General features: G+C 41.3%; 1 protein-coding gene across 1 annotated transcript; it reads left to right on the forward strand.

Moving 5' to 3' along the window:
• Positions 1 to 8,683: 8,683 nt before the first annotated feature.
• On the forward strand, positions 8,684 to 26,975 carry LOC308076490 (GTPase IMAP family member 8-like). Its single transcript, XM_080416812.1, has 10 exons — positions 8,684 to 8,705; positions 9,313 to 9,339; positions 9,593 to 9,631; positions 13,206 to 13,829; positions 16,473 to 17,090; positions 19,553 to 19,704; positions 20,085 to 20,154; positions 22,032 to 22,177; positions 22,600 to 22,666; positions 25,454 to 26,975. Exons 3-10 carry the CDS (start codon positions 9,595 to 9,597, stop codon positions 25,813 to 25,815), a joined length of 2,076 nt encoding a protein of 691 aa, XP_080272938.1. The 5' UTR covers positions 8,684 to 8,705; positions 9,313 to 9,339; positions 9,593 to 9,594; the 3' UTR covers positions 25,816 to 26,975.
• The last annotated feature ends 626 nt before the right edge of the window (positions 26,976 to 27,601 follow it).

Consider the following 27,601-nt stretch of genomic DNA (forward strand, 5'->3'; position numbering starts at 1 on the left):
TGTGTGTGTGTGTGTGTGTGTGTGTGTGTGTGTGTGTGTGTGTGTGTGTGTGTGTGTGTGTGTGTGTGTGTGTGTGTGTGTGTGTGTGTGTGTGTGTGTGTGTGTGTGTGTGTGTGTGTGTGTGTGTCCGTCCTACTAGACGGTGGTGTTGGACAAAGAGGAGATCCAGAGAGTGGTCATCTCCTGTAATGCTGCAGCCGAGACACAGAGTAAGAACCTGGTGCTTTCTGACAACATATCCTCTGTCCACTTCAACATGTCCTCTGTCCACTTCAACATGTCCTCTGTCCACTTCAACATGTCCTCTGTCCACTTCAACATGTCCTCTGTCCACTTCAACATGTCCTGTCCAGTTCAACCTGCAGGACATCGTAATGACCTGGTCCCTGGACACTGACCTAGACACTGTTGTTCAGAACTACAGGCGGTAGCAGACATTTTAACAGTATTAATGTTGTACAGAACTACAGGCGTGCGCGTGTGCGTTTGTGTGTGTGAGAGAGAGGGGGGGGGGTACATTTCTTGTGGCAAGTTAGAAGTCTAGTAGTCTAGGTCCTGTTGAAAATTGCAGACAGATGTTCTTTTATGGCGGTTTTGAAAGAGGGTAGGGAAAGGGACAAGGGAGTCACTTTTTGATGGCTGTTGGTAGGGCATTCCACATTTTGGTGGCATAACAGTAAATTGAATTCATTCCCATGTTTTTGCCAAAAACTGGGGGGAACGTCATCAGTGGAGCTCCCTCTGGTGTTGTGCCCATGAGCGTTTCTCACTCTAGTGAAGTAGTTTGACAGATACATGGTCACTGGTCCCTTGAGTATCTTGTAGACAAGGTCCATTGCAAGTTGTTTGACTCTGTCCTCTACCCTGAGCCATCCATAAATAACGTTTGATTTGATTTGATTTGATTTGATCCCACCCTAGCATCATGAGCAGGGGTTAGGTGAGTCCTAGGTGTGAGGTCTAGTAGTTTTGATGATTAGTATGTTTTGAGAGGTCTGTAGTTTTGGTTTTAATGCCATGAGGTGCATGCATAGTCAAAATGATATTGTATTTGTACTCCAGCTAGTGTCCTCAGTGTGTTCCTACTGAATTATATATAATATAGATATATATGTATATGTATATACATGTGTGTGTGTGTGTGTGTGTGTGTGTGTGTGTGTGTGTGTGTGTGTGTGTGTGTGTGTGTGTGTGTGTGTGTGTGTGTGTGTGTGTGTGTGTGTGTACACACGTACACGTACACGTACACATACATACATACATACATACATACATACATACATACATACATACATACTGTATGTGTAATGGTAACAATGATATACACATCTATGTATCTATAATGATAACAATGTGAAAATGTAAATTGTCTCCACTGACCAATCACTGTCTCACATCTCTACTTTTACAGAACATGTCAAACCTTCTTGATCAAATTGATTCATCAAACATGTGTTCATGTAGTAAATGTATGTATAGTGTTTGTAAGAGTTAACATGATGTGTATTAACCTGTAATTTTTCTCCCCTGTAGGTGTGAAAGAGACTCATCATGATGAAGGTAAGATAAATCCATGATGTACTGAGTTCCACTACTATATATATATATATATATATATATATATATATATATATATATATATATATATATATATATATATATATATATATATATATATATATATATATATATATATATATATATATGCTCTATTCCTTAAGCAACAATTTAATACAATATAATATTCATGTGTTACCACACATACTGTAAGCTCCAGTCAACAGGTTAATAGTTCCTCAAGTGCAGATTAACACATGATTTTACTCTAATGTGTTTCAGAGATGGCTCCATTGGTGAATCCAGCAGACCAGCCTATAATGGATTCAGGTAGGTTTTCTGTTTTATTATCACTCTGTATTCTGAGGTGATTACTTTTACTGGTTGTTCCTAAGTCTATGTTGGTTTAAATCTCTTTTAAAAACAAAATCATAAAACACACAGTATCGCTTATGACAAACAACAAAAATAAAACCTCCTGGAGAAAATGTTGAGGACAAAAAGTTAAACATTCAGTCTGAATGTCCAGTTTCAAACAGGTCTGTGGTCTAACGGATGGTCTAATGGATATAAAAATAACACACACACCTAATATATACATTACTGATTGATTGATTGATTGAAATTTTTATTAGGCAAAAGAATGTAAAACAACACAGTTACATTTATAATGCTTTTGTCTAAAAGGTCCGGCCAAAAAAGTCCTTGCGGACTTGTTTCCGTTGGGGTCCTTGAGTTAATTTCATAGACATATATAGTAGCAACCAAACAGTTCAAAAATCAACATGAAAATACAGATAATACAGAAAAAGTACCACTATGTACAAAAAAAGCATTTAAAAATATATGTACAAAAAGAAAGGGGGGGGGGAAGCATGGAAAAATAAAAAATTATATACAAAAAAAGCATGAGGAAATACAAAATATGTACAAAAAGAGGAGGGGGGGGGGGTCGTCTGTCTACAGGGAAACTGGTACTAGCTCCTCTTTCGGCCTCCAGAAAGATGGGTTTTTAGGGCTGTTTTGAATGAGCCCAGCGAACTGCATTTTTTGAGGGATGGGGTTAGGCTATTCCATTCCTTGGTGGCTGTGCTATAGAAGGAGAATTTGCCCATGTTTGTTTTATGGGTGGGTGGTACCAGATTGTTGTTTACGCTCCCTCTAGTTTCGTGGCTGTGGGTGTCACTAACTTTTTCGAGGTATTTATACAGATATGCGGGTATAGGGGGCATATCGGGCAAATCTGCATTTACAATTTTGAAGACCAGACCCATTTTTAGTTGTTTAAAGTTGTTTAACCCTGTCCTGACGCACTGACCTTTTGCACCTTAATCCCTTGTATAACGCACTGACTTTTCTTGGGTCTTTTTATTGTGCTCCTTAAGCACCTTAACGTCCTTGTCTATCATGCACAGTATAAGTATAACATGCACAGTACAATACATTGCTGCTATGCTCAGGCACCTTAGTTTAGTTTTTTTAGTTTTATTTATTATCTCAGGTAATTTGTAAATATGTAGATAACTTGTCTGGCCTTCTGTTGCTCTCTTGTTTTTGATCTCCTTCCCACCTGCCCCCCACCCTCTTCTTCTCCCCCCCCCCTCTTCTTTCTATGGAAACTAACGTTGCGATGGGAACGATGTACAAAAAAGAATTTCACCCACTTTTTTACCTTGTAAACCTGTGATGTGACAATAAAACTGATTCTGATTCTGATTCTGATTCTTCCACCCTGAGCCAGCCTAGGCTGGCAAAGTGAATGGGAGAGAGGTGGGTCATGGGCCCCAGTCCGAGAAGTAGTCGGATCAGTTTGTTTTGGGAGGTTTGAAGCTTAGTCTGCAGTGACACTGAGGTGTTGGAGTACCAAGAGGAGCTAGCATAGTCAAAAAGGGGCTGAATCAGGGCCCCTGAGAGGGTCCTGAGGGCCTGAGGGTTGACAAAAGAGGAAACTCTGCCCATAAATCTGGTTCTCTGGTTTACTCCTTTGACCACCTTTGTTGCCATGCTTTCACCTGACAGGTATTTGTCCAGAATACATCCCAAATAGGTAATCTCTTCTTTGCTAGTGATGATTGTGTCATCGACTTTGACCTTGAAGTCATTTACCTTCATTTTACTGAGGGAATGTTTGGTCCCAAATAGGATGGATTCAGTTTTCCCAAGGTGTAGAGACAGTTTGTTATCGGTAAGCCAGGTACGGATTTTTGAGAGTTCAGAGCTGAGAGCTTCCTTACTACTGATGCCCTGACATGAATTCCTCCAGGGGTCAGTAAAGGTCTATATTGTATTGATGGTCCATATAGACGCCTTAACAGACAACGTCACACTGATAAGAACCAGTATGCGCACACAGGTCGGCAGCAAAAGAACTCCACCGCTCATAAGATGCAATGTAAAAGTGGTCACAGCCTCACGTGTAAAAATGCATCCCATCAATAACTTTCAGATGCTGTTTTTCTCCCAGTATGGAGGAAGAATGCTTAGGATTTTTACTGTGATCTCTCGCTCTTGAAATATATAACCCTTGGTTTCTGTTGTGTGTAAACAATAATAGCAATTGTCCAAGCAGTTCCTCAAAACCCCGCCTCCAGTGGCTGTCATAAGAACGGAGGGAGCGCTCTATGATCACGGCACCAGAACCTGCTCTTGCTCGCGCAGCTGCAGCCGTCAAGCCTAATTTATGCTCCGTCCCGCGAAGGTGTCGCGCACAGAGAACGGCCGAGAATAGCAGACCTCCAAGCTCACAGCGGTCTCATCCGCGACGCAGTTATGAGCTTGCATGTCAGCTGTTCTCGGTGCGCAATACCGTTGCGCGATGAAGTATATATGTCTCGCTAGGGCGCACTCCACTAGCCAACACACAGAGAAGGTTGAATGAACTGAAACCAGCCCATGAATTAAACAAGGGATCAGTTGTTGAAATACAGCAGTGTCGGAACAATTTATTTGTAACAGATAACAAACAAATAACACATTTTGAGTTTGTAAGACATTTTACACTGATACAGTGGAACGTGTTCTGCAGAATGTGTGTTCATTTTTCCTTTGTTAGTTTTGGTGCTGGTATTGTTTGACTCCGTGCCAAGTGTCGCTTGGTATTGTCGTGTATCGCCCGGCCCGGTTAAAATCAATGTTGGTCCTTTTTTCTCCTTTTGGTGTGTTTCAGCGTCGTTCGTTGTTTCTTTGTTTCCGTCTTGCTGTCTTAAAATCTGCATCAGTATGCTGTTTGTGTTGTGTTACACGCCAATGGCTGGGGGTGGGGCGTGGCCTCCCAGAAACAACGGCACCTGTTTTTAGTAAAAATGACTCTCTGGCCATGAAATTGGACACGCCTACTTTTCAGGGGGCATCTCCATCAAATTGTGGAAAACTGTCATTTTCAGTTTAATATTTTTGTTGAGTGGTTTCTTTGGGGTTCCTAGAAAGTCAAATAAAGATGGCAAATTGTTGTTTAAGTAGCTAATTATTGGCCAAAAGGTGATTTAAGTCCAGAGATGTATCTATTACCATGGTGCTGTCAAACAACCTTTCCTCATTAGCACAATTTGCATACATTATTATACAAAAGTGTGATATAAACAAGGAACTAGCTATATTTTTTGCTTTTCATTGTGAAAGGTGATCTCACAGTCTAAGTATGTTTGGGTGCCCATACTTTAATCTCTTCCAATAACTAAGTCATGCAACCTTTCCTTATTAGCATCATTTGCATATTATGTAAAAATGACCAATTATCAACATGTAAACAATACAATATAAACATTATAACGATACTAGTCTTGGGGCAACAAAATAGTCTATTTTGTTTGATTGATTGAATATTTTATTAGACAGACATGTAAAACAGCACGAGTACAGTCAGTCAAACACCTTGTCTAAAAGGATAACACCAAAAAAGACTTGCAGTCTTGTTTCCATTGGGGTCCTATGTATTCAATTCATCAACATATAAAAAATAACACCAAAAATGTTATCATTGTGTATCATTCATCACAAATAAAAACATTATATGTACAGAGTAGAAAAGAGGGGGGGGGTAAAGTAAGGGGGGGGGGTCGCCTGGTTAAGGGAGAAGTGATAACTACCTCCCCCTTTGGCCTTCTGACTTTCTAGGAAGACCAATAATCAAAATATACCACTCAACTAAATTGTATAATAATAATAATAATAAACTTTATTTGTATAGCACCTTTCATGACATGAAATGCAGCTCAAAGTGCTTTACAGAGCAAGAATACAATTACAGTTAGAACCAATTTAACAATAAAGCAAACAAAAATAAAATAAAATAAAATAAAAGCAAAGGCAAAAGCAAAGGCATAAAACAACATTAAAATAGGGAATAGGGAATAAGTGAAAATTACAGCCACCACAATTTCATGGATAGACCCCTTAAAAATAAGCCGTGGCCGATTTCATGACCAGATAGTGATTTTACTAAAAGCAGTAGTTGGAATGGATTCGGCACCCAAAAAAACAACCTAATTAGACATCCAACAACTTCATATTGGCAAATTTTGTGCCCAGGCCCCAACTTTGATTGGCTCTCACAATGTTTCCCCGGAGAGTTGGGTTGGAACTAATTGAGAGGTGTTAGTAGTAGTACCAATTTTAGAACTCTAGAACAGGCTGTTCACATAGGTATTTAAATTTCCTCTGAAGATAAAGGACAGCAGTCACTAGTTGAGGAGGTAGTGACTGCTGTCCTATAGGTGGTTCACCGTCTGCTTTGGTATAGTGTCCATGTTTTGTTTGCAGATTTTTTTAATTTTTAAGACAGGAAAAACTAGGTCTTATGCACACCTGATCAGCTCAGAGACGGTGCGTAGGCAGGGATCACATGAAAATCTAATAACCCACACACCGTCTTCACTTGAACAATAAGGAGAACTTTTATTAAGGTCATAGACCTTCTTCAGGCATTTTAATTTTAAAGACACACATGTGTATAATATGACATATTTAGGAAACGCTTCCTACTCTCGTCAATTGACTCAAAAAAGATGGAAAAGACAGAGGGTGAACTCCAAAATATTGTGACTTTATTCAAGTTAAATTTGTTATTTGTAAATAGTGAGGTGACTTTGGACTTGACTTTTACACATCTAGCCAATCACACTTGACTTTATCACACCTTTGCATGAGAGACCAACCCTAAAACATACCTGGGCCATTTTGTAATCTGTTCTTTTCTGTACTTGTGTCAGAGTCATGGATGTGCAGCATTTGCAAATTCACACACATGCACGCGCGCTCACACACACACACACACACACACACACACACACACACACACACACACACACACACACACACACACACACACACACACACACACACACACACACAGCTCCACTAGAAGCTGACAGCCTGAGAGCTCAACATCTTACAGAACTACTATCCTCCCACTATAATTGACAAGCAAACTCATGGAGACGAAATGATTGCATGTGGAGGGTATCCAAGCAGACCCATGGCCCAACTAACTCCAAACCTTTCACAAAAATTCCTCAATATTCTGCCTCCCAGCATACCTGCTTCCCATACCGTTACTGTACTTGCAGGATGTACAATTATATGAAACGCATTATGCCCCAATACTTATGCAAATCACTTCGCCAGCTCGCAATTTACTTCCGGATGGTTCGTTTCACCAAACTGAGCACCTTTGCCACATCAGTCAAACGGAAATAAACAAGCGCTGCCGTGGTCTATGCAAACGAGCCCAAATGCGCGCCCAAATAAGACCAAAATCGATTATACAAAAGGCAGACTTGGCAACGCAGGCTACGCCAATCATGTGACAGAGATCCACAAGCTATGGGGCAGAGACCCATGTGCCATACACCGTATCTTAGCAACAACGAAAGCGCTAACTCTCATTGGTCGTGTCATCCTGAGGCCAGTTTCCAGAGAGCTTGCTGTCGCCATTACAGGCAGACGCAGCAACAACAGGGCTCCGTGAGAGTAGGGCGAGCTGAGCTGGCAGGGGGGGACTAACCCTTCGCGGTGCCCGGTGCTTGGACCCGGTTCGGTGCCCCCCGGGACCGTTTTGTCAACGGGGGGGGGGGGGGGGGAAGCCCTGCTCTGCTTCTAAATTTCGCCGATTTTCGCCGTTTTTTTTCCCCCACGCCATTTGGTGCCCCCCCCCCCCAGGTTGGTGCCCTGTGCTTCAGCACCTAAAGCCCGTTGGATAAGCCACCACTGTGAGCTGGCTATGTTAAACATCTTATCAACAACCTGTATGAACGTTAGTGTGGTCAATGTCAACAATGCAATCTAATTAGCCCGTTGAACAGTGTTATTTTGGTGTATTTTGTGGGTTTTTGTCACACAATGTCACGTCCAAATGATCACCAGCCTTGGAGAGACACAGTGCGGCTGCAGAGTTCATGTGCAACCTCTAATAAGTCAACATGTTGAAAAATCTTTAGAAAACAGCTGATCTACAAGCTCACAACAACTCGCAAAGCCACGCGTTGTGAGCGTGTACACTGGCTATTTTAAAATAGCCAAAGTATATAGGGATACAGTGGTTAATGCAGGTTGTGTAATAATTTATGGATATAATTTATATACATCTACAGTTTACAAAAGGACAATATTTGCCTCTGAGATGTAGTCGAGTAGAAGTACAAGTACTGAAAATTGAAGATAACCCAGTAAAGTTAAAACCCCTCACATTTGTACAGTACTTGAGTACAAACAAATGTACATTATCTATCTATCTATCTATCTATCCATCAGCATAAAACGAATATTCTATCTATCTATCTATCTAACTATTTATCTATCTATATCTAGCCTGTCTGTCTCTCTGTGAACACATTACTTAATAAGATGTATGATGATTCATTATATTATATGATTATTAGATAATGATTATACGTGCCCCATGATTATTATAAGATCATATATCTTAATCAAATATAATAATCATATGATATAGAGCTGAGGCCGCGCGCAGCGCGGCCGAAGTTCTAGTTTTAGTAATAAGCCATATTGCAATGTGATAGTGAAAGAATTAAGCACTATTATTTCCCTGCCATATAACATTTCATACAATAATGGATTTATTTTGTTATTTATTCTTACAGACAGCCCAGCTTTGTGTTGGAGAGGACTATTCGATAGTTGTTGCTGTTACGGTGTGTTGAAGCTTTACCTGAATCCATATGAATTGCTGACTCTAAACACTCTTCTATCACCTGTGTAGACTACAGGGAAACCACATCAAGTCACTAGGCCTATGTGTCCGCTCAAAAATGTGTTTATTATGAAACCAAATATAATACAATTAATTCATTGTATTTCTTCATCAATCATTTTGTTTTATAAAAATTGTGTATGCATGAAATAGTTTTAGTGAACTTTCTTTTAGATGTAGTGACGGAATTGGCCAATGGGGGCACAATCAAGTAATAATATAAAAAAATATATGTACGTGTGTGTGTGTGTGTGTGTGTGTGTGTGTGTGTGTGTGTGTGTGTGTGTGTGTGTGTGTGTGTGTGCGCGCATGCATACTGTATGTGTAATGATAACAATGACATACACACTATATATAATGATAACAATGTGAAAATGTAAATTGTCTCCACTGACCAATCACTGTCTCACATCTCTACTTTTACAGAACATGTCAAACCTTCTTGATCCAATTGATTGATCAAACATGTGTTCATGTAGTAAATGTATGTATAGTGTTTGTAAGAGTTAACATGATGTGTATTAACCTGTAATCTTTCTCCCCTGTAGGTGTGAAAGAGACTCATCATGATGAAGGTAAGATAAATCCATGATGTACTGAGTTCCACTGCAGGCAATCAACTGCTGTACTGCATACGTCATTTTATTATGGTTAAACAAAATAGAGCATACATAATAATTAAATATATATATATGTTTTTGCTTAAGCAACAATTTAATAAAATATAATATTCATGAAGTGTTACCACAAATATTGTAAGCTCCAGTAAACAGGTTAATAGTTCCTCAAGTGCAGATTAACACATGATTTTACTCTAATGTGTTTCAGAGATGGCTCCATTGGTGAATCCAGCAGACCAGACTTCAGGTAAGTCTTCTGTTTTATTATCACTCTGTATTCTGAGGTGATTCATTCTACTGGTGGTTCCTAAGTCTATGTTGGTTTAAATCTCACAACTACTACTACTACTAATTTTATGTTAAAATTTCTCTAAATTTAAACTTTTGAAGAAAGCCTAAGTACAAACATGGTTTATAAAAAGGCTGAAGTCTGAATTATTTTGTGTATTACTTATGACTGAATGACTGCAGTTGTAAGGGCTGTGTCAACAGAAAAGGTTTTTGTATCTCTTGGTAATTTGTATGTGGGTATTATCTGGCACATGTAGCTATCTTATTTCTTAAAGGGAAATTGTATTCAGGTATCGATACACACGGAGATAGACAGGAACGCCCAGGAACGCCCCATTCGATTTTAGCTTGGGGGAAAACAGAACGATCTGCCTCATAGAGTTACATCATACACGATCGTTTGGATCACTTTCAGAGCTATTTTATGGGCGATAGAAACATTGTCAGCCAAGAAAAATCCATCAGAAGGACAGCTGGAACACAATCGTCCACTCGCCCTCAGAAAGTTGACTTATTATTAAGATATATGAGACTAAAAAGACCAAACATTGCCAATCTATGCGGAACGCGTTGTAACTGTGAGCTAGATTGGCAATTTTTGGTTTATGTTCCCCCCAGAATACGTAAGCTGGGGTTCATGTGGTTTATCAGATTATCCTTATATCTTATTGCATGAGTCAAATTTCAGCACAAGCACCACTGAGATCGGAGATCTGTTTCCCTCTCTCCATCTCCGTCTGAATACCAAAACACTCGCCCCAAAACACAGTCGCCCCGGGCAAACCCGCCGGGATACACCTGGTATTCCTAAACGTAACCTCAGTAAAATTATGCCTAAACCCAACCTTATTCCTAAACGTAACCTCAGTAAAACGGTGCCAAAACATAACCTTATTCCTAAACTGAACCTCAGTAAAACTATGCCTAACCCTGAACTTATTTCAAACCTTATCCTCTGTAAAACAAATACAACAATACAAGAACCGCTGGTCGGTGAAAAAAAAATGGGGGCGAGCGTGTTTTGGGGCGAGTGTTTAATCGCCTGGTAGAGACACTAATACAAGATATGATCAATTAAACTTACCATAATATCAAAACCCAACAGCCATTAAGTCACCAATAATGTTTATAGTGAATTTGAAGTACAGTTTAGAGACTGTTTTGTGAACGGCACGTACCGACGCCATTATCATTTGGCGAAGTGCGCCATTTAATATCATGCAGGATTTACACACTGCTTTAGCTCCGTGTTCATTACCAGATTTACAATTGGAAACACTACCCTTCCTCTTCGCCTTGCCTACTTGTTGTTAACTAGTTGTACGAACTCTTGCTTTATTGTTGTATTGTTTTATTGGATCTTGTTTAGTCGATACACATATTTGTTTTAGCTCTTGCTCATTTGATTTTGCTATTTTGTAGGAAGCTGATATATTGCACTTTTACCTTAGCGCTAGGTATACTCTTGGTTGCTTGTTTTAGCTGAAAATGCACAAGAGACTTCTGGTGATTAGTAGTTTTGTTTCCCTACCTATGTTGAATGCACTTATTGTAAGTCGCTTCGGATAAAAGCGTCTGCTAAATGACTGTAATGTTGAACTGTGTTTCCAAACTCTAATGGCGTCGATGTCTCCTGTACTTGGAATTCACTAAAACGTGTTCTATAAACATCATTGATGAATGAATGGCTTTTGCTTTTTGATATTATGAGTAATAAGTTGAATTGATCATATCTATAGAAAATGTAATAGTCTTACCAGGCGATTAAATCAGATAACCTCGGGCCATTGTGTTGTGTTGGATCCTCTGTCCAGTCAGGACAACATTCCAATCGGACTCTTGCTTAATTTGCTAATGTAGCGTTCCTTGTCAAGTGGCAACAAGGTTCTGTGCCTGTGATCTGGCAAGCCATGACGCCTGCTTTTTAAATTGGTATACTTTTACAGCATATGAGTTTGAAAACCCCACATACCTCGGTCTATACCGCCGACTCCTCCCCCCTAGGTACGACCCACTGATGACACTACGCCATGTGCATCTATGACACTGCAAAATAACTCAATTTAATAAGAGCTTCTTACAGTAGAGAATGTGTTATCATTCTGGACCGAACATGGTCAAACAGGTCCGTGGTCTAACGGATGGTCTAATGGATATAAAATAACACACACACCTAATATATACTTTACTACTGATGCCATGACATGAATTCCCCTCCAGGGGTCAGTAAAGGTCTATATTGTATTGATGGTCCATATAGTAAAATGTTGATATTGAATTAGAAACATTGTGCTGATTTTCTATGAATTAAACAAGGGATCGGTTGATGAAATACAGCAGTGTCGGAACAATTTATTTACAGATAACAAATAACACATTTTGTAAGACATTTTATTTGTCACTGATATAGTTGAACATGTTCTGCAGAATGTCTGTGTTCGTTTTCTCCTTTGTTAGTTTTGGTGCTGGTATTGTTTGACTCCAATCATCTAGTGTCGCTTGGTATTGTCAAGTATCGCCCAGTTAAAATGTTGGGCCTTTTTTCTCCCTTTGGTGTGTTTCTTTGTCGTTTGTTGTTTCTTTGTTTACGTCTTGCTGTCTTAAAATCTGCATCAGTATGCTGTTTGTGTTAACGCCAATGGCTGGGGGTGGGGCGTGGCCTCCCAGGCCAAGGGGGGCGTCGCCAAATTGAGCAAACCCGGTGGGAATGGAAGGGTCACATCCAAGGAGTACACCGTTACAAAGTGACAGTGTGCCAGTCACAGGTGTGTGACTGGCACCTGAACATGGGTTCTGCAACTTTGTTGAGTTTGTGTTGATGCTCCAAGCAGCAACACTGCCCCCATGGAAAGATGCCAGGTTTGTCCCTTCAGAATAAGGCCCATGGTGCAATGATACACAGAGTGGCATTATTTGGTGTCAGCCCTGGTACCATTTACAAACAAGTTCCGTGAGACTAGTGAAGTCAAAGACAGACCGCAAAGTGGCCGTACCAGGAAGAAAACACCCCAAGAAGACTGGTTGATTCACTGAGGGACCATAGGCTTTTTATCTTCCAGAGATCTCTGTCAAAGTTGCAAGACCCATGTTCAGGTGCCAGTCACACACCTGTGACTGGCACACGCTCAAAACGACAGCGATTACCAACAGAAGCATATTGGGGCATTTTGGCAACTTTTTTGGAGGCGCCACCCACACGTTTAGCTGTGTTGCTCATTCCACGATTGCACAATCCTTACAGTTATACCTCGTTGTGAAGGTGACTAATCAACAATAAAAAAAACGATGCGAGAAATAATCGGCCGAAGTTAAGTTTCTTAACTTTGTGAGTTTTAGTTAGCTAAATCAAATTTGTATGACATATAATAATTCTAGCCCCTCTAATTCATAGCCTTCTATAACTTAGAGAGCCTAAACTTTAAATGATGCACCAATTAAAACATTGTTGCTATAACATGATCAACACACTTCAAATGATGAATTTATAAATACATGCTGCCATTGTCTTTCTTTCTTTCTTCATTTATCAGATTATCTCATAACAAATGATGTAGAAATCCGGATTGTGCTGGTGGGGAAGACTGGAGCTGGAAAGAGTGCCACTGGAAACACCATCCTGGGTTCTGAAGCATTTACAGCCAAGGTGTCATCCATTTCTGTGACAGAGACCTGTAGTCAGGCCAGTGGTGTAGTGGCTGGTAGAAATGTTTCTGTTATTGACACTCCAGGCTTGATTGACACTAAGTTCAGTGAAGATGAAACCATTAAAGAGGTCACAAACTGTATTTCTTATGCTGCTCCTGGTCCTCAAGTGTTCCTGGCTGTGATCAAACTAGGGAGATTCACAGATGAGGAGAAGAACGTTGTGGCAAAGATTCAGGAAAAATTTGGACAAAGTTCAGACAAATACACCATGATTCTCTTCACTCATGGTGACAAGCTTAAAGGTCAAACAATTGAAGAACGTGTGAAAGTTTCTCCAGAAATACAAGAATTAATCAGCAAATATAGTGGTTTTTATCATGTCTTTAACAACGAAAGCAAGGATCCCTCTCAGGTCACTGAGCTCCTGGTGAAAATCAACCAGATGGTGAAGAAGAACGGTGGAAGCCACTACACCAACCAGATGTTCCAAGAAGCAGCAAGGAAACAAGGTGAGAGAAACAAGTCATTACTCACTAACTCTTTGACTGCCAGAGTAATAGTATAATAGTGTGCCACTGCTGCCAGCGAACCCCCTGGAACCCCCTCAAGGACCCTTGGGGGTCCCCGGACCCCCTTTGATGATTAGTAGTTTAATGTACATGTAAACTCTTCACAAAAAGTTCGGAAACTTTAACTTCGGTTGATTATTTCTCCCCTTCAGTAATACCAATTGGTATTGTATTTTATATCATTTTTATCATTGATTTAGTCACCTTTACAATGTGACTGGCACCTGAGCATGGGTTCTGCAACTTTGTTGAGTTTGTGTGTATGCTCCAAGCAGCAACATTGCTCCCATGGAAAGATGCCACGTTTGTCCCTTAAGGATAAGACCTGTGTAATGGGGCAAGTGGAAGCTGGTGTTCCGTTACGCAGAGTGGCAGCATTATTTGGTGTCAGCCCTGGTACCATTCCGTGAGACTGGTAAAGTCAAAGACAGACCACGAAGTGGCCGTACCAGGAAGACAACACCTCAAGAAGACTGGTTGATTCACTGAGGGACCATAGGCTTTTTATATTCCAGAGATTTGCAAGACCCATGCTCAGGTGCCAGTCACACACCTGTGACTGGCACTCACCGGCCAGCAGGTGTGTGCCAGTCACAGGTGTGTGTCAGTCACAGGTGTGTGCCAGTCACAGGTGTGTGCCAGTCACAGGTGTGTGCCAGTCACAGGTGTGTGTCAGTCACAGGTGTGTGCCAGTCACAGGTGTGTGCCAGTCACAGGTGTGTGCCAGTCACAGGTGTGTGCCAGTCACAGGTCACAGGTGTGTGCCAGTCACAGGTCACAGGTGTGTGCCAGTCACAGGTGTGTGCCAGTCACAGGTGTGTGCCAGTCACAGGTGTGTGCCAGTCACAGGTGTGGCAGCTCAAAACTACAGTGATTACCAACAGAAGTATATTGGGGCATTTTGGCAACTTCTTTGGAGGCGCTACCCACATGTTTAGCTGTGTTGCTCATTCCACGATTGCACAATCCTTACAGTTATACCTCGTTGTAAAGGTGACTAATTTTAGTTTAGTTTAGTTTAGTTTATTTCAGTCAATTTTGTGGTAACATTACAGTAATAGGTAATACAAAAAAAACGAGTTTATTAAGAAAAGATAACCACATTTTTGACCAAAAATCTAATCAACGATAAAAACAATATAAAATACAATACCAATTGTTATTATTGAAACGGAGAAATAATCTGCAAAAGTTAAGTTTCTGAACTGTGAGGAGTTTTAGTTAGCTAAATAAAATGAGTATGAAATATAACTAGAAAAGTGCTCCTCGGAGCACAGGTCTCCGCCAGGTAATCGCAAGCTGCGTTCATGATTTGAGGCATTTTGTTCTAATTCATAGCCTTCTATAACTTAGAGAGCCTAAACTTTAAATTATGCACCAACTAGAAAAAGTGCTCCTTGGAGCACAGGTCTCCGCCACATTAGGTAGGTCATTGTGGGCCAGCAATGTTCGGAATTTGCCAATCAGGATGGAATATAAAAAATCGGACGGAACCATCTTGATCACTTGACTATAGAGATAATGTGTACTGATTTTCATGATGTTTGGACCAAATTTCCTGCCTCCTGGTGGCGCTACAATAGGGCAATGTTAAAAGGGTGGCGTTAGTTTTTCAACGTAGTGCAAAAGTGCAAAGTTCAACCGCAATCGGGCCATTGGGCCATTCCAGCAAACTTTAGATGTCAATGTTAGCCAATCAGGATGGAATATGAAAAATCAAACAGATCCATCTTGATCACATGACTATAGAGATCATGTGTACCGATTTGCGTGAAATTTGGATAAAATCTGAAGGCTTAATCTCAAAAAAAATGTTTTACATAAGTCGGCCTCCTGGTGGCGCTATAAAAGGCTAATGTGAAAAATGCAGGGCAGATGTTTTTCCTTGGCCTCTAGGGAGTATGCGTGCAAAGTTTCACGCAGATCGGTGCAGTTATAGTTAAAAACGCAAATCGGCCTTTTATAGCGCCACCATGAGGCTGATTGGAAGATTTTCAACTGGCATTTCTTCCTCGGCCTAGTGGCAATGTGCATGTGAAATTTCATGGAAAACACAAGCTGTGTTCATGATTTGAGGCATTTAGTTCAAAACGGACCAATCCTGCAAACTTTGGAAGCCAACCTTAGCCAATCAGGATGGAATATGGAAAATCAAACAGATCCGTGTTGATCACATGACTATAGAGATACTGTGTACTGAATTGTGTGATGTTTGGGTAAAATCTGTAGGAGTAATATCCCAAAATGGGTTTTGCACAGATCGGCCTCCTGGTGGCGCTATAACAGGGCCATGTAAAAAAAATGGGGCAGAGGTTCTGAATTGGCATCCAGGGAGTGTGTGTGCACAGTTTCGCAGTGACCGGGCCAACAGTGCCGGAGATTAGCTGTTCAGAGACAGACGGACGGACGGACGGACGGACGGACAGACAGGGGGTAAAACATACTCTCTCGCCATGCCTTTCGGCCTGGCGGAGACAATTAAAGTCATGTTGCTGTAACATGATCAACACTTCTATCTTTCTTTCTTTCTTTCTTTCTTTCTTTCTTTCTTTCTTTCTTTCTTTCTTTCTTTCTTTCTTTCAGATCTCATAAATGATAAAGAAATCCGGATTGTGCTGGTGGGGAAGACTGGAGCTGGAAAGAGTGCCACAGGAAACACCATCCTTGGTCCTGAAGCATTTGAATCCAGTGGTGCATTCAACTCAGTGACAAAGACCTGTAGTCAGGCCAGTCGTGTAGTGGATGGTAGAATGGTTTCTGTTATTGACACTCCAGGCTTGTTTGACACTAAGTTCAGTAATAATGAAACCATTCAAGAGGTCACAAAGTGTATTCGTTTTGCTGCTCCTGGTCCTCATGTGTTCCTGGCTGTGATCAGTGTAGGGAGATACACAGAAGAGGAGAGGAACGTTGTGGCAAAGATTCAGAAAGAATTTGGAGAATGTTCAGACAAATACACCATGATTCTCTTCACTCATGGTGACGAGCTTAAAGATAAAACAATTGAAGAATTTGTGAAAGATTCTTCAGATCTACTAGAATTAATCAGAAAATATAGTGGTTTTTATCATGTCTTTAACAACGAAGACAAGGATCCCTCTCAGGTCAAGGGGCTGCTGGTGAAAATCAACCAGATGGTGAAGAAGAACGGTGGAAGCCACTACACCAACCAGATGTTCCAAGAAGCAGCAAGGAAACAAGGTGAGAGAAACCAGTCATTACTCATTAATACACAGAGTCAAGTGTATTAATGAGTAATGAGTCCCAAACGGCAATTTCGTGACCATTCTCTGGATGGTGTTTTGATGATTTATTGTGATGTGTGTATAATCACTCTCCTTCAAACATTAATATCTTAACATTAAATTAAATTGTCAACCAAAATAAATTAATGGTATAGGCTTAGCCTACCAAGTGTGAACATGTCCATCTCCTCAAAAACAAAACATAAATCCTTGTGTGGTTCATATACAACTTTACAAGTGAGCTGCCTTTACAATAATGTACTCACAACAGCTCTAAGACACTAACCTCAGTTTAACCAAATGGACCCAATAAACAGCAGACCTACAAACTCGTATCAAATTGCGGTGCATTGTGAGCTTGTAGATCTGCTATTTTGTGCACTACTGTAAGGTGAGTCTGAAGAGGTGACTCTTCAGACTACTGTGGAACATTGTGAGTTAATCTGCAGTTCTAACTGCAATGGGGAGTTTATTCACAGTTTGGGAGCCAGGAGGACGAGTCTCTGATGTGTGGAGTGTTGTCCAGGGTGTTTTCGGGAAGGGAGAAGAGTCTAGGACGTCTAGAGACTATGTTTTGCACCCTGTCCGTCCGTCCGTCTGTGAGCAGCTAATCTCCACTCGCAGCGAAACTGTGCACACACACTCCCTGAATGCCTGAGCAGAACCACTGCCCCGAAATCTTCACATGGGCCTGTTATAGCGGCACCAGGAGGCCGATTTATTGAAAAACACAGTTTTTGATATTCCTGCTACAGATTTTGTCCAAACATCACGCAAATCAGTACACAGTATCTCTATAGTCAGTAAATGAAACATGTCTTGGCTAAGATTGGCTTCTAAAGTTTGCAGGAATGCTCTGTTTGAAACAAAATCCCTAAAATCATGAACACAGCGTGCAATCCGCGAATCCGTTATCTATGTAAGCATTTTGGTATGAAAGCCAGCATTCTTAATCCTGTATCATACAAACCAAACCGTGTGTAAATCGTTTGAGAACTCAGTGAGTTGTGGTGCTTTTCATGCCTCAATAAGCTTGGTTTATACTTCAACACACGACGGTATCGCACATAGAAAATCGCTGATCTACAAACGCACAACAAGTCACCTCCGCGACGCATGTGGGCTTGTACATCGACGATACCGGTGTGCGTCGAAGCGTAACTCAGTCAGCATAGACATAACAGGCATAGAAAGTGAAGCTCAGCAGTTGGAATGAGCAGCAGCAGTCAGTACAGTTCTATGTGTATAGATATGTAATATGTATGTGTATAGATATCTTTATGTATAGATGTCTATGTGCTAGAGGCGTAGCAAACCTGCGCACAAGGAAGCGCCGTTATCTTGCATTGAAGAGAGAACTATACGCATGCGCGAACTAACTTGCGAGTCAATGTTTAAAGATTTTTGAGCACACAGCATTAAGTTTAGGCACAGTAGAATGTTTTTTATCTACTTTTATGGTAGATTATACATTTCACTCACTAGTCATTCACTATATAATATTTACCTTGTTGGTTTGATCATTTAAAACATATATAGAATATATTTTAAAGTAATATTTATTCAAGGAAGATATTGACGGGCCGCCACTGTTCGATCCCATAGCCTGAGGAGACGGTCCATCCAATAACAGAACAGATAGGCAGTCAACACTTCCGGTGAGCGGACGAGAACAGGCTGTAATGAACACTGATTGTACACTCGCTGTTAGAAGCTCCAAGCGTCTTGTAGAGCTCACTCTCTCTCCGGTCTCGGCCATTTGGGACACATGGGTTAAGCTGGTTGACCGAGTGTGGAGTGAGCGAGTGAGCAGAGATTTGGGTGTTGGAATCTGGCTAAAGGAGTTTACAGGCAAGCAAACTTGTAGCTTTTCGGTGAAAATCGCCGTTTTGAATCCAAATAGGTCATGTGTGTGAATCGTGCAGATCCGTTGAGAAAATGTCTTGGGGGGTGGGGAGGTGTGTCGTATCGATTGTAAAGGCGCAGTGCGCGCTCGTGTGTTTGTATGTGTGTGCTTGTGTGAGATTTCCTCAGGTGGGCGGGCACATCATTGTCTGTGTTAAATGGACACATCTGTGCACCTTGTGTCAGACAGTTGGAGACCCGTCCCGTCCCGTATTGCTGTTGGCAACCCTAGAACATTTATACAATAATGCTAAAAGGATAACACAAAAAGCCCTGGGAGTTTGTTTTCCATTGTGGTCCTGTGTATTCAATTCATCAAGACATATAAAGTGTGTGTGTGTGTGTGTGTGTGTGTGTGTGTGTGTGTGTGTGTGTGTGTGTGTGTGTGTGTGTGTGTGTGTGTGTGTGTGTGTGTGTGTGTGTGTGTGTGTGTGTGTGTGTGTGTGTGTGTGTCCGTCCATCCATCCATCCATCCATCCATCCATCCATCCATCCATCCATCCATCCATCCAGTGAGCCTGGTGCAGGCTGCGGTAAAGCAGGTGCAGGAGGCGGTGGATGCCCAGGACAAGGCCTCTCTGCTGGACAGCCTCAGGCAAAAGGATCTGGGTCTGGAGGGGGTCCAGGACGCCAACGCACGCAGGTACCTGGACCACCTCAACAAGGTACACACACACACACACACCTCACCACCTGTTGTGTCTTTGATTAGACAGCGCTCTGTTATTGAGTTCAGAGGTCATTATTGAAAAGTAACACACCAATGGATTCACTGATTGACCAATCAGAATCAAGCATTCAACCAAGCCGTGTAATAATGTGGTTTAATGTGTATGCTGTCATGTGTGTTTGTTGTGGACAGTGGTGTGTGTTTAATGGATACGTGTGTGTGTGTGTGTGTGTGTGTGTGTGTGTGTGTGTGTGTGTGTGTGTGTGTGTGTGTGTGTGTGTGTGTGTGTGTGTGTGTGTGTGTGTGTGTGTGTGTGTGTGTGTGTGTGTGTGTGTGTGTGTGTGTGTGTGTGTGTGTGTGTGTGTGTCCTACTAGACGGTGGTGTTGGTCAAAGACGAGATCCAGAGAGTGGTCATCTCCTGTAATGCTGCAGCCAGGAGTCAAAGTAAGAACCAGGGTCAATTTCTAGTAGTCTAGGTCCTGTTGAAAATTCCAGACAGGTGTTCTTTTATGGCGGTTTTGAAAGAGGGTAGAGAAAGGGAATCACACTTTTTGATGGCTGTTGGTAGGGCATTCCACATTTTGGTGGCATAACAGTAAAATGTATTAATTCCCATGTTTGTGCCAAAACCTGGGGGGACCGTCATCAGTGGAGCTCCCTCTGGTGTTGTGCCCATGAGCGTTTCTCACTCTAGTGAAGTAGTCTGACAGGTACATGGTCACTGGTCCCTTGAGTATCTTGTAGACCAGGTCCATTGCAAGTTGTTTGACTCTGTCCTCTACCCTGAGCCATCCCACCCTAGCATCATGAGCAGGGGTTAGGTGAGTCCTAGGTGTGAGGTCTAGTAGTTGTGATGATTAGTATGTTTTGAGAGGTCTGTAGTTTTGGTTTTAATGCTATGAGGTGCTATAGTACCATGAGGTGCATGCATAGTCAAAATGATATTGTATTTGTGCTCCAGCTAGTGTCCTCAGTGTGTTCCTACTGACCAACGAGGAGACCCTGCCCAAAACTATTATTCTTTGGTTGACTTTCTGGATTATCACCGGAAATATTTGTTTAATCTAAAATATAACCCATATAGGTAATCTCTTCTTTCCTTGTGATAACATCATCACCCATTCTGATCGTAAAGTCTGTGGCCTTACTGAGGTTAATTTTGGACTGAAACATTTTACCCAGGTGTAATGATAGTTTGACGGATTTTAGCGAGCAGTCATCTGCGAACAAGAACAAATTGCAGTCACATGCTGATGTCATGTTGTTAACGTAAATTAGGAACCGTTAAGGCCCTAGTATGCTTCCTTGAGGAACACCACAGCTCACTGGGAGGAGGAAGGATGCAAACTGCCTATTCCCATATTGTTGAAGCAAGGGGGCGGGGCTGGGAGAGGGTCAGCGCACTGAAGTTAAGGCACAGACAGAGACTACTGTGTTGTTGACAGATACACGCTTATGAGAAACAACAAAAATAAAACCTGGCGAAACAGTTGCGTGCTTTAGCGCATGATGAGGATAAAGGAAACATTCAGTCTAAATGTCCAGTTTGCTAATTCTCGCCTACTACTTCTTCTACTTTTGTATTTGAAACTTTACATTTCTCTAAATATTATAAACTTTCAGGACAGCCTAAGTACAAATATAATTTATGAAAAGGCTACTATAGGCTACAGTGAAGTCATTATTCAAGTCATTATTCAGTCCGACTTCACTGTTCGCAGGAAGGACAGGGTTCCGTTCACCTCCACCACCTGTTCTCTCCCCTCCAGATAGGATTCATCCAGTTCACTGATCAAAACCGATTGTCTTATCAATCAGTATAGAGTGATTTAATGCCTTCAAATGCCTTCTGGAGGTCCAACATGACCATGCCACAGTATTTGCCTGAGTCCACCTCACATTTGAAGTAGTCGATCAAATATGCCGGGTTTCAACACAGTAGCCCTGCCCCGCAGCACACCACACCACACCACACCACACCACACCACACCGCACCACACCGCACCACACCGCTCCGCTCCGGTCCAAATGGCCTCGCACCACCTCGTTATGACCCATACCTACAGTTTTCATAGCACAGTAGTAACACAAACACAGTGGAGTCTTTCACCCATTCTACACAGTTACACGCAGGAGACATCTCACTGAGAAGATCCAGCAAGAAAAGTATATTCACATAACGTGTGTGTGTGTGTGTGTGTGTGTGTGTGTGTGTGTGTGTGTGTGTGTGTGTGTGTGTGTGTGTGTGTGTGTGTGTGTGTGTGTGTGTGTGTGTGTGTGTGTGTGTGTGTGTGTGTGTGTGTGTTGGTCCATCCATCCAGTGCTGGCTGCGGTGAAGCAGGTGCAGGAGGCGGTGGCTGCCCAGGACAAGGCCTCTCTGCTGGACAGCCTCAGGCTGGAGGCCCTGGGTCTATTGAGGGTCCAGCCCTTCAACGCACACAGTTACCTGGACCAGCTCAGTGACAAGGTACACACACACACACACACACACACACACACACACACACACACACACACACACACACACACACACACACACACACACCTAACCACCTGTTGAGTCTTTCATTTGACAGCGCTCTATTATTGAGTTCATAGGTCATAATATTGAAAAATAACTCACCAATGAATTCACTGATTGACCAATCAGAATCAAGCATTCAACCAAGCTGTGTAATAATGTGGTTTAATGTGTTTGTTGTAGACAGTGGTGTGTGTTTAATGGATACACTGCATTGTGTGTGTGTGTGTGTGTGTGTGTGTGTGTGTGTGTGTGTGTGTGTGTGTGTGTGTGTGTGTGTGTGTGTGTGTGTGTGTGTGTGTGTGTGTGTGTGTGTGTGTGTGTGTGTGTGTGTGTGTGTGTGTGTGTGTGTGTGTGTGTCCTACTAGACGGTTGTGTTGGACAAAGAGGAGATCCAGAGAGTGGTCATCTCCTGTAATGAGGCCGAGAGACAGAGTAAGAACCTGGTGCTTTCTGACAACATGTCCTCTGTTCACTTCAACATGTCCTCTGTCCACTTCAACATGTCCTCTGTTCACTTCAACATGTCCTCTGTCCACTTCAACATGTCCTCTGTCCACTTCAACATGTCCTCTGTCCACTTCAACATGTCCTCTGTCCACTACAACATGCCGCTTTCTCCCAACCTTTTTCGGCGTCGCCATTATGCCAAAGTAACGCGGAAGCTTTGCCCCAAAACACACTCACCCCCATTTTTTTCACATACCAGCGGTTCTAGTAATCTTGTATTTGTTTTACTGAGGATAAGGTTCGAAGTAAGTTAAGGGTTAGGCATAGTTTTACTGAGGAGAAGTTTAGGAATAAGTTTAGATTTTGGCACCTTTTTACTGAGGTTACGTTTAGGAATAAGGTTAGGTTTTTAGGCATTGTTTACTGAGGTTAGGTTTAGGAATAAGGTTAGGTTTTTTGGCATAGTTTACTGAGGTTAGGTTTAGGAATACCAGATGAATACCACTGGATTTACCCCGGGGCGAATGTGTTTTGGGGCAAGCTACGTCAGAGGACCTCACGTGCTGCCGTACGGTGGCCGCAACTGCTATAAAACTGGTAGGGGAAATCGAATGAATTTCAATCCAAAAGGCTTATAAATATTGAGAAAAACGAAGGGTAAATGGTGCATTTATATAGCGCTTTTATCCAAAGCGGTTTACATAGATTGTGCATTACATTCACCCATTCACACACACATTCACACACCGATGGAGGAGGAAACCATGCAAGGCACCAACCTGCTCATCAATTAGGGGTTCAGTGTCTTGCCCAAGGACACTTCGACACTAACTCTGGGGGAGCCCGGGATCGAACTGAGAACCTCGCGGCTAAAATATCACTTACCCTACCTTTAATATCAGTTCATTATAAACTTGTTAAGCGCTTCACACACTGACTGTGACACGGTTAGTTCCTATTGAAAACATGGTCATGGACTCGTTAGGATTTTAACGGTTCCGATTCCTTACCGATTCCCTCTTAACGATTCCGGTTCCTAACGGTTCCAATTCCTGATTCCTAATATTCATTTTTTCCTTTTTTTTCCCTGACATCCATCATACTTATAATATACAAGTACATAATAAACACAAACTAAATCATGCAAATGCAGCGTATCCACCCCACACACACACTTGTAAGTAACCATGGATGCTTTGCATCTGGATGCTGCAGACAGGTGTGCTGTCAGCAGCAGGTGTGTAACCCAGGCACATGTGCTAAGACCAACTGTTTAACAAGCTGGTGTGAGTCAGGAGAAGGTAGAACAATGGCAGAACAAAGAGCCAGAGGCACAGCTGTCCAAATGCAAGAGTTTTAATATGACAGATGAGGAGCTCAATAAATGAACAAAAAGAAAAAGAAAACTACAGTGGGAAACCACTAGAGCTCCAGAACAATGCTGACTTACTCACAGGTGACATTATTCTTTTCGTTCTGTCCTTGCTATAAATGTACTGTTAAGATTAACCTGAACCTTCACACCATAAAACTAAGGTCTAAGTAAATCATAAATAAGCAAGGTGCACGGTTCAGTGAGGAGTTAATACCCTTGAATAAAAGTCACTAAACAGGTGATTTATAATTGTTTAAATCCAATTATTTTATTACCCTTTAATCTAAGTTTACAATTATTTATGAACCTATGAAATAATCAGAATGAATTATCAAAAACAGGATGATACAATACCAACAGTTCAGTTCAGAGCTCTGAGATACAAAATTCTCTCCCTGGCACAAGTAAATCCAGCACACAGGGCGAAAAGTCTGTAATGCTGAAATCTTTCCCTGGCAGAGCCTTATAAGTCAAATATAGATTATAATAAAACATTATCAATAGATGTCGCTGTTGGTCCAACAAAGGGGATCAGGCTTCCTGCTGTCTCACGCTTCACAGTGACCTTGGCTCCCATGCATCCCGTCCAAGGCATCTGGACTGTCTTCCTCCCTAACTTGGGGTGCTGATAATTCTCTATAGAGTTATTGTCTAAAATGAGTTGGCCAGGGCATTTGGGAGTACCTTGTTGAGTTTCAGTTTACTGGGAACTAACACACTGAGTTCTGCTGTGCAATTTGATGGCAATTGATATCCATTTAAAGCTTTTAGTTATTACCAGTTAGTATTACAATAAGAGTATACGATCGTTTAGACCAAAAAACATTACTATCTTTATGAACTAACATTAACTTTAAGGCAAAAATAGTTTGCCTGTAGTTTCCGTGAAACACTCCCTTCAAAAGGGAGTGAGAGAGAGAAAGAGGAAGAGGGCCTTTAACTATGATCTCATCTCATGCTTGATAAACACAGTCTTTGGAATATAAGGTTATAGTGACACATTTATACTAAACTCACTAAACACTTTTAGATCTACAAATGATTCAAATATACGCACAGTATAAAAATCTAAGTATTAGTGTATTTCTCAAATAATCAGAATAGCTGAGTTTAAAGCAGTGTATATGTACTCACAGGATATCTACTCTTCTAATCTCCTACAATATGCAGTTTTCTAAAGATCCTGTCACACAGCACTATAAATCTAAGACTTTAATTCTAAAAGCACTATCATTTCCTTCCAGTACCAGTTGTTACACTACTATTTACGTGGGGATGTATGAGAGCTTTATTTATCATTCATATAATGACATTATTTTCTGTTAAATATTTATCTCAACCACTCTTTTTTCCTCTTACAGTACAACTGTAACATCAAGACATTATTTTCCCTCCAGATGGTGAAGACTTGGTTAGCAACATTCAGCCTTCTGTGTCGACAGTGAAGACTCTGCTTTCTGTGTCGACAGTGAAGACTCCCCTACAGGAAGAAGATCCGCTGCTTTCTGTTCGCATGAAGTTCATCGATCGAGTGTCAGAGGCCGTGATCAATGGTCTGCTGGACATACTGTTGCAAGATAAGATTCTCAACGATGAAGAGATGGCCATGGTCAAAGCAAAAGAAATCAAACAAGAAAGAGCCCGAGAACTAATCGACATTGTGAGAAAGAAAGGGTATATAGCATCTCTGGCGATGATCACTGGACTTCATCAACTAGATCTCACCCTTCATGACCAACTGGGTTTGGACAAACCTTGATTTATCATTTATAAAAACATCCTAATGTTGTCTGATGACTAGAAATCAGAGGAATGGAAAATAATCGATTCTAAGACGCATCGCGATGCGGCCGTGCACAGTTGTGAATCGATGCAGTGATGTGATATAATCGATTATAGTCTGTTAACGTTTATTGGTGATTTGTTTTATTACTTTTGGAAGGCAACGTCACATTCAACTGTTTGTGATACTTTGTTAGCTACATGCTAACGCTAACAATGTTCCGCTCCCTCAGAGGGAGAGGGACTGAGGCTTCAGAGACATGAAGTCGGCCAGTGTTTTCAAAGCCGACATTGTATTCATCTGTGATTTACAATGCCTTTCTGAACACTCACAACAGCACGTTGCAATGTGTTGTGAGAAGGTCAGCTATGGAAAGGCAAAAGGCTGACTTCACACCTCATGGCCCTCAAAGGCAGCGGGTCCATTTGGTTACATTTGTACTCTCAGACGCAGAGTTCAATTTAAATCTTAGTTACTATAAGCAGCAACGTTGTAAAGATGTAATTTACTGCAGATGGATTTATGTTTTTAATTATGTTTTTTTGTTTTTGTTGGTTGAGGTTGCATGGATTTACAATTCTCTATTCTTTTTTTTTTCACACAATTTTGTAACCCATTTTTCACCCATATTGCCTAATCTTGTAATCCTGGGCGCTACTCTCCCTCTGCCAGTCTGGGGAGAGCCCCGAACTGAGCTCATGCTTCCTTCAATGCATGAGGAGTGAGCAGACCGCTTCTTATCACCTGACAGGGGGGAGTTTCCCCGTTAGGACATAGCACGTGGAAGGAACAGATTATTCCAACCAGTTCCCTTCCCCTCCATCAGGCGCCCCGGCTGACCAGGGGGAGGCAGTATACGTAGATACCAGGATTACTGCATGTTTTTTGTGAGGGTACCTACCCTAGGGGACACGGGGAGAACATCCAAACTCCACACAAACTTTCACCCAATTCTCTATTCTTAAAGTTAAAAGTCAATTTTTCCAGGAGTTGCCCCAGTTGATACTCTGTTGTAAAATATTTTTACCATTAGCCGTGCTATCATACACATACATCATACTCAAACATATTTTTATAATTGTGACGTGGAAAGGGCACAATTTGAAAAGACACTTAAAGGGATACTTCACTCTCGGGCCGGGGACACATTTAAAAAAAATATTAAAAATAAATGAAAAAAGTTATGGAAAATTCATGGCCCCCTCACACATTAGTAGGACACTGCGTGTCGTGAGGGGGCCATGAATTTTCCATAACTTTTTTCATTTATTTTTAATATTTTTTTTAAATGTGTCCCCGGCCCGAGAGTGAAGTATCCCTTTAACATACAAATGTGAGCTCGATTGGGATGTTTTTATGTGTGTATATTATGAGCATATAATTTTGGTGGACTTTGTGCCTTGTGATTTTTCTTTTTTGGTATATTTTAATCTGATATTCATCTCATTGTTTGTGATTTCGACAGTGCAAAAAAAATGGTTCTGTTTTTTAACATAATTCGAAATAAACATGGCTAAACTATAATGCATTGTTTTATATTGATTTTATTATTGCCTCAAAATTGTGTTTTTTATGGAGACATTTGTGTGACCTTGCCGTTTTAATAAAATGGAATATATTTTTTACATTTTTCGAACATTTTGAACTTTTTAAACATTTCTAAAAAAAAAATCAACCAAAAGGCAAAGTCTGGATCTGGTCGAGGGCATGGGGGGATGTGTGCATATGTGTGCATGTGTGTGTGCGTGTGTGTGCGTGGGCG

The sequence above is a fragment of the Gymnoscopelus braueri genome (genome assembly GCF_963280865.1).
Source record: "Gymnoscopelus braueri genome assembly, chromosome: 20".
NCBI lineage: Eukaryota > Metazoa > Chordata > Actinopteri > Myctophiformes > Myctophidae > Gymnoscopelus > Gymnoscopelus braueri.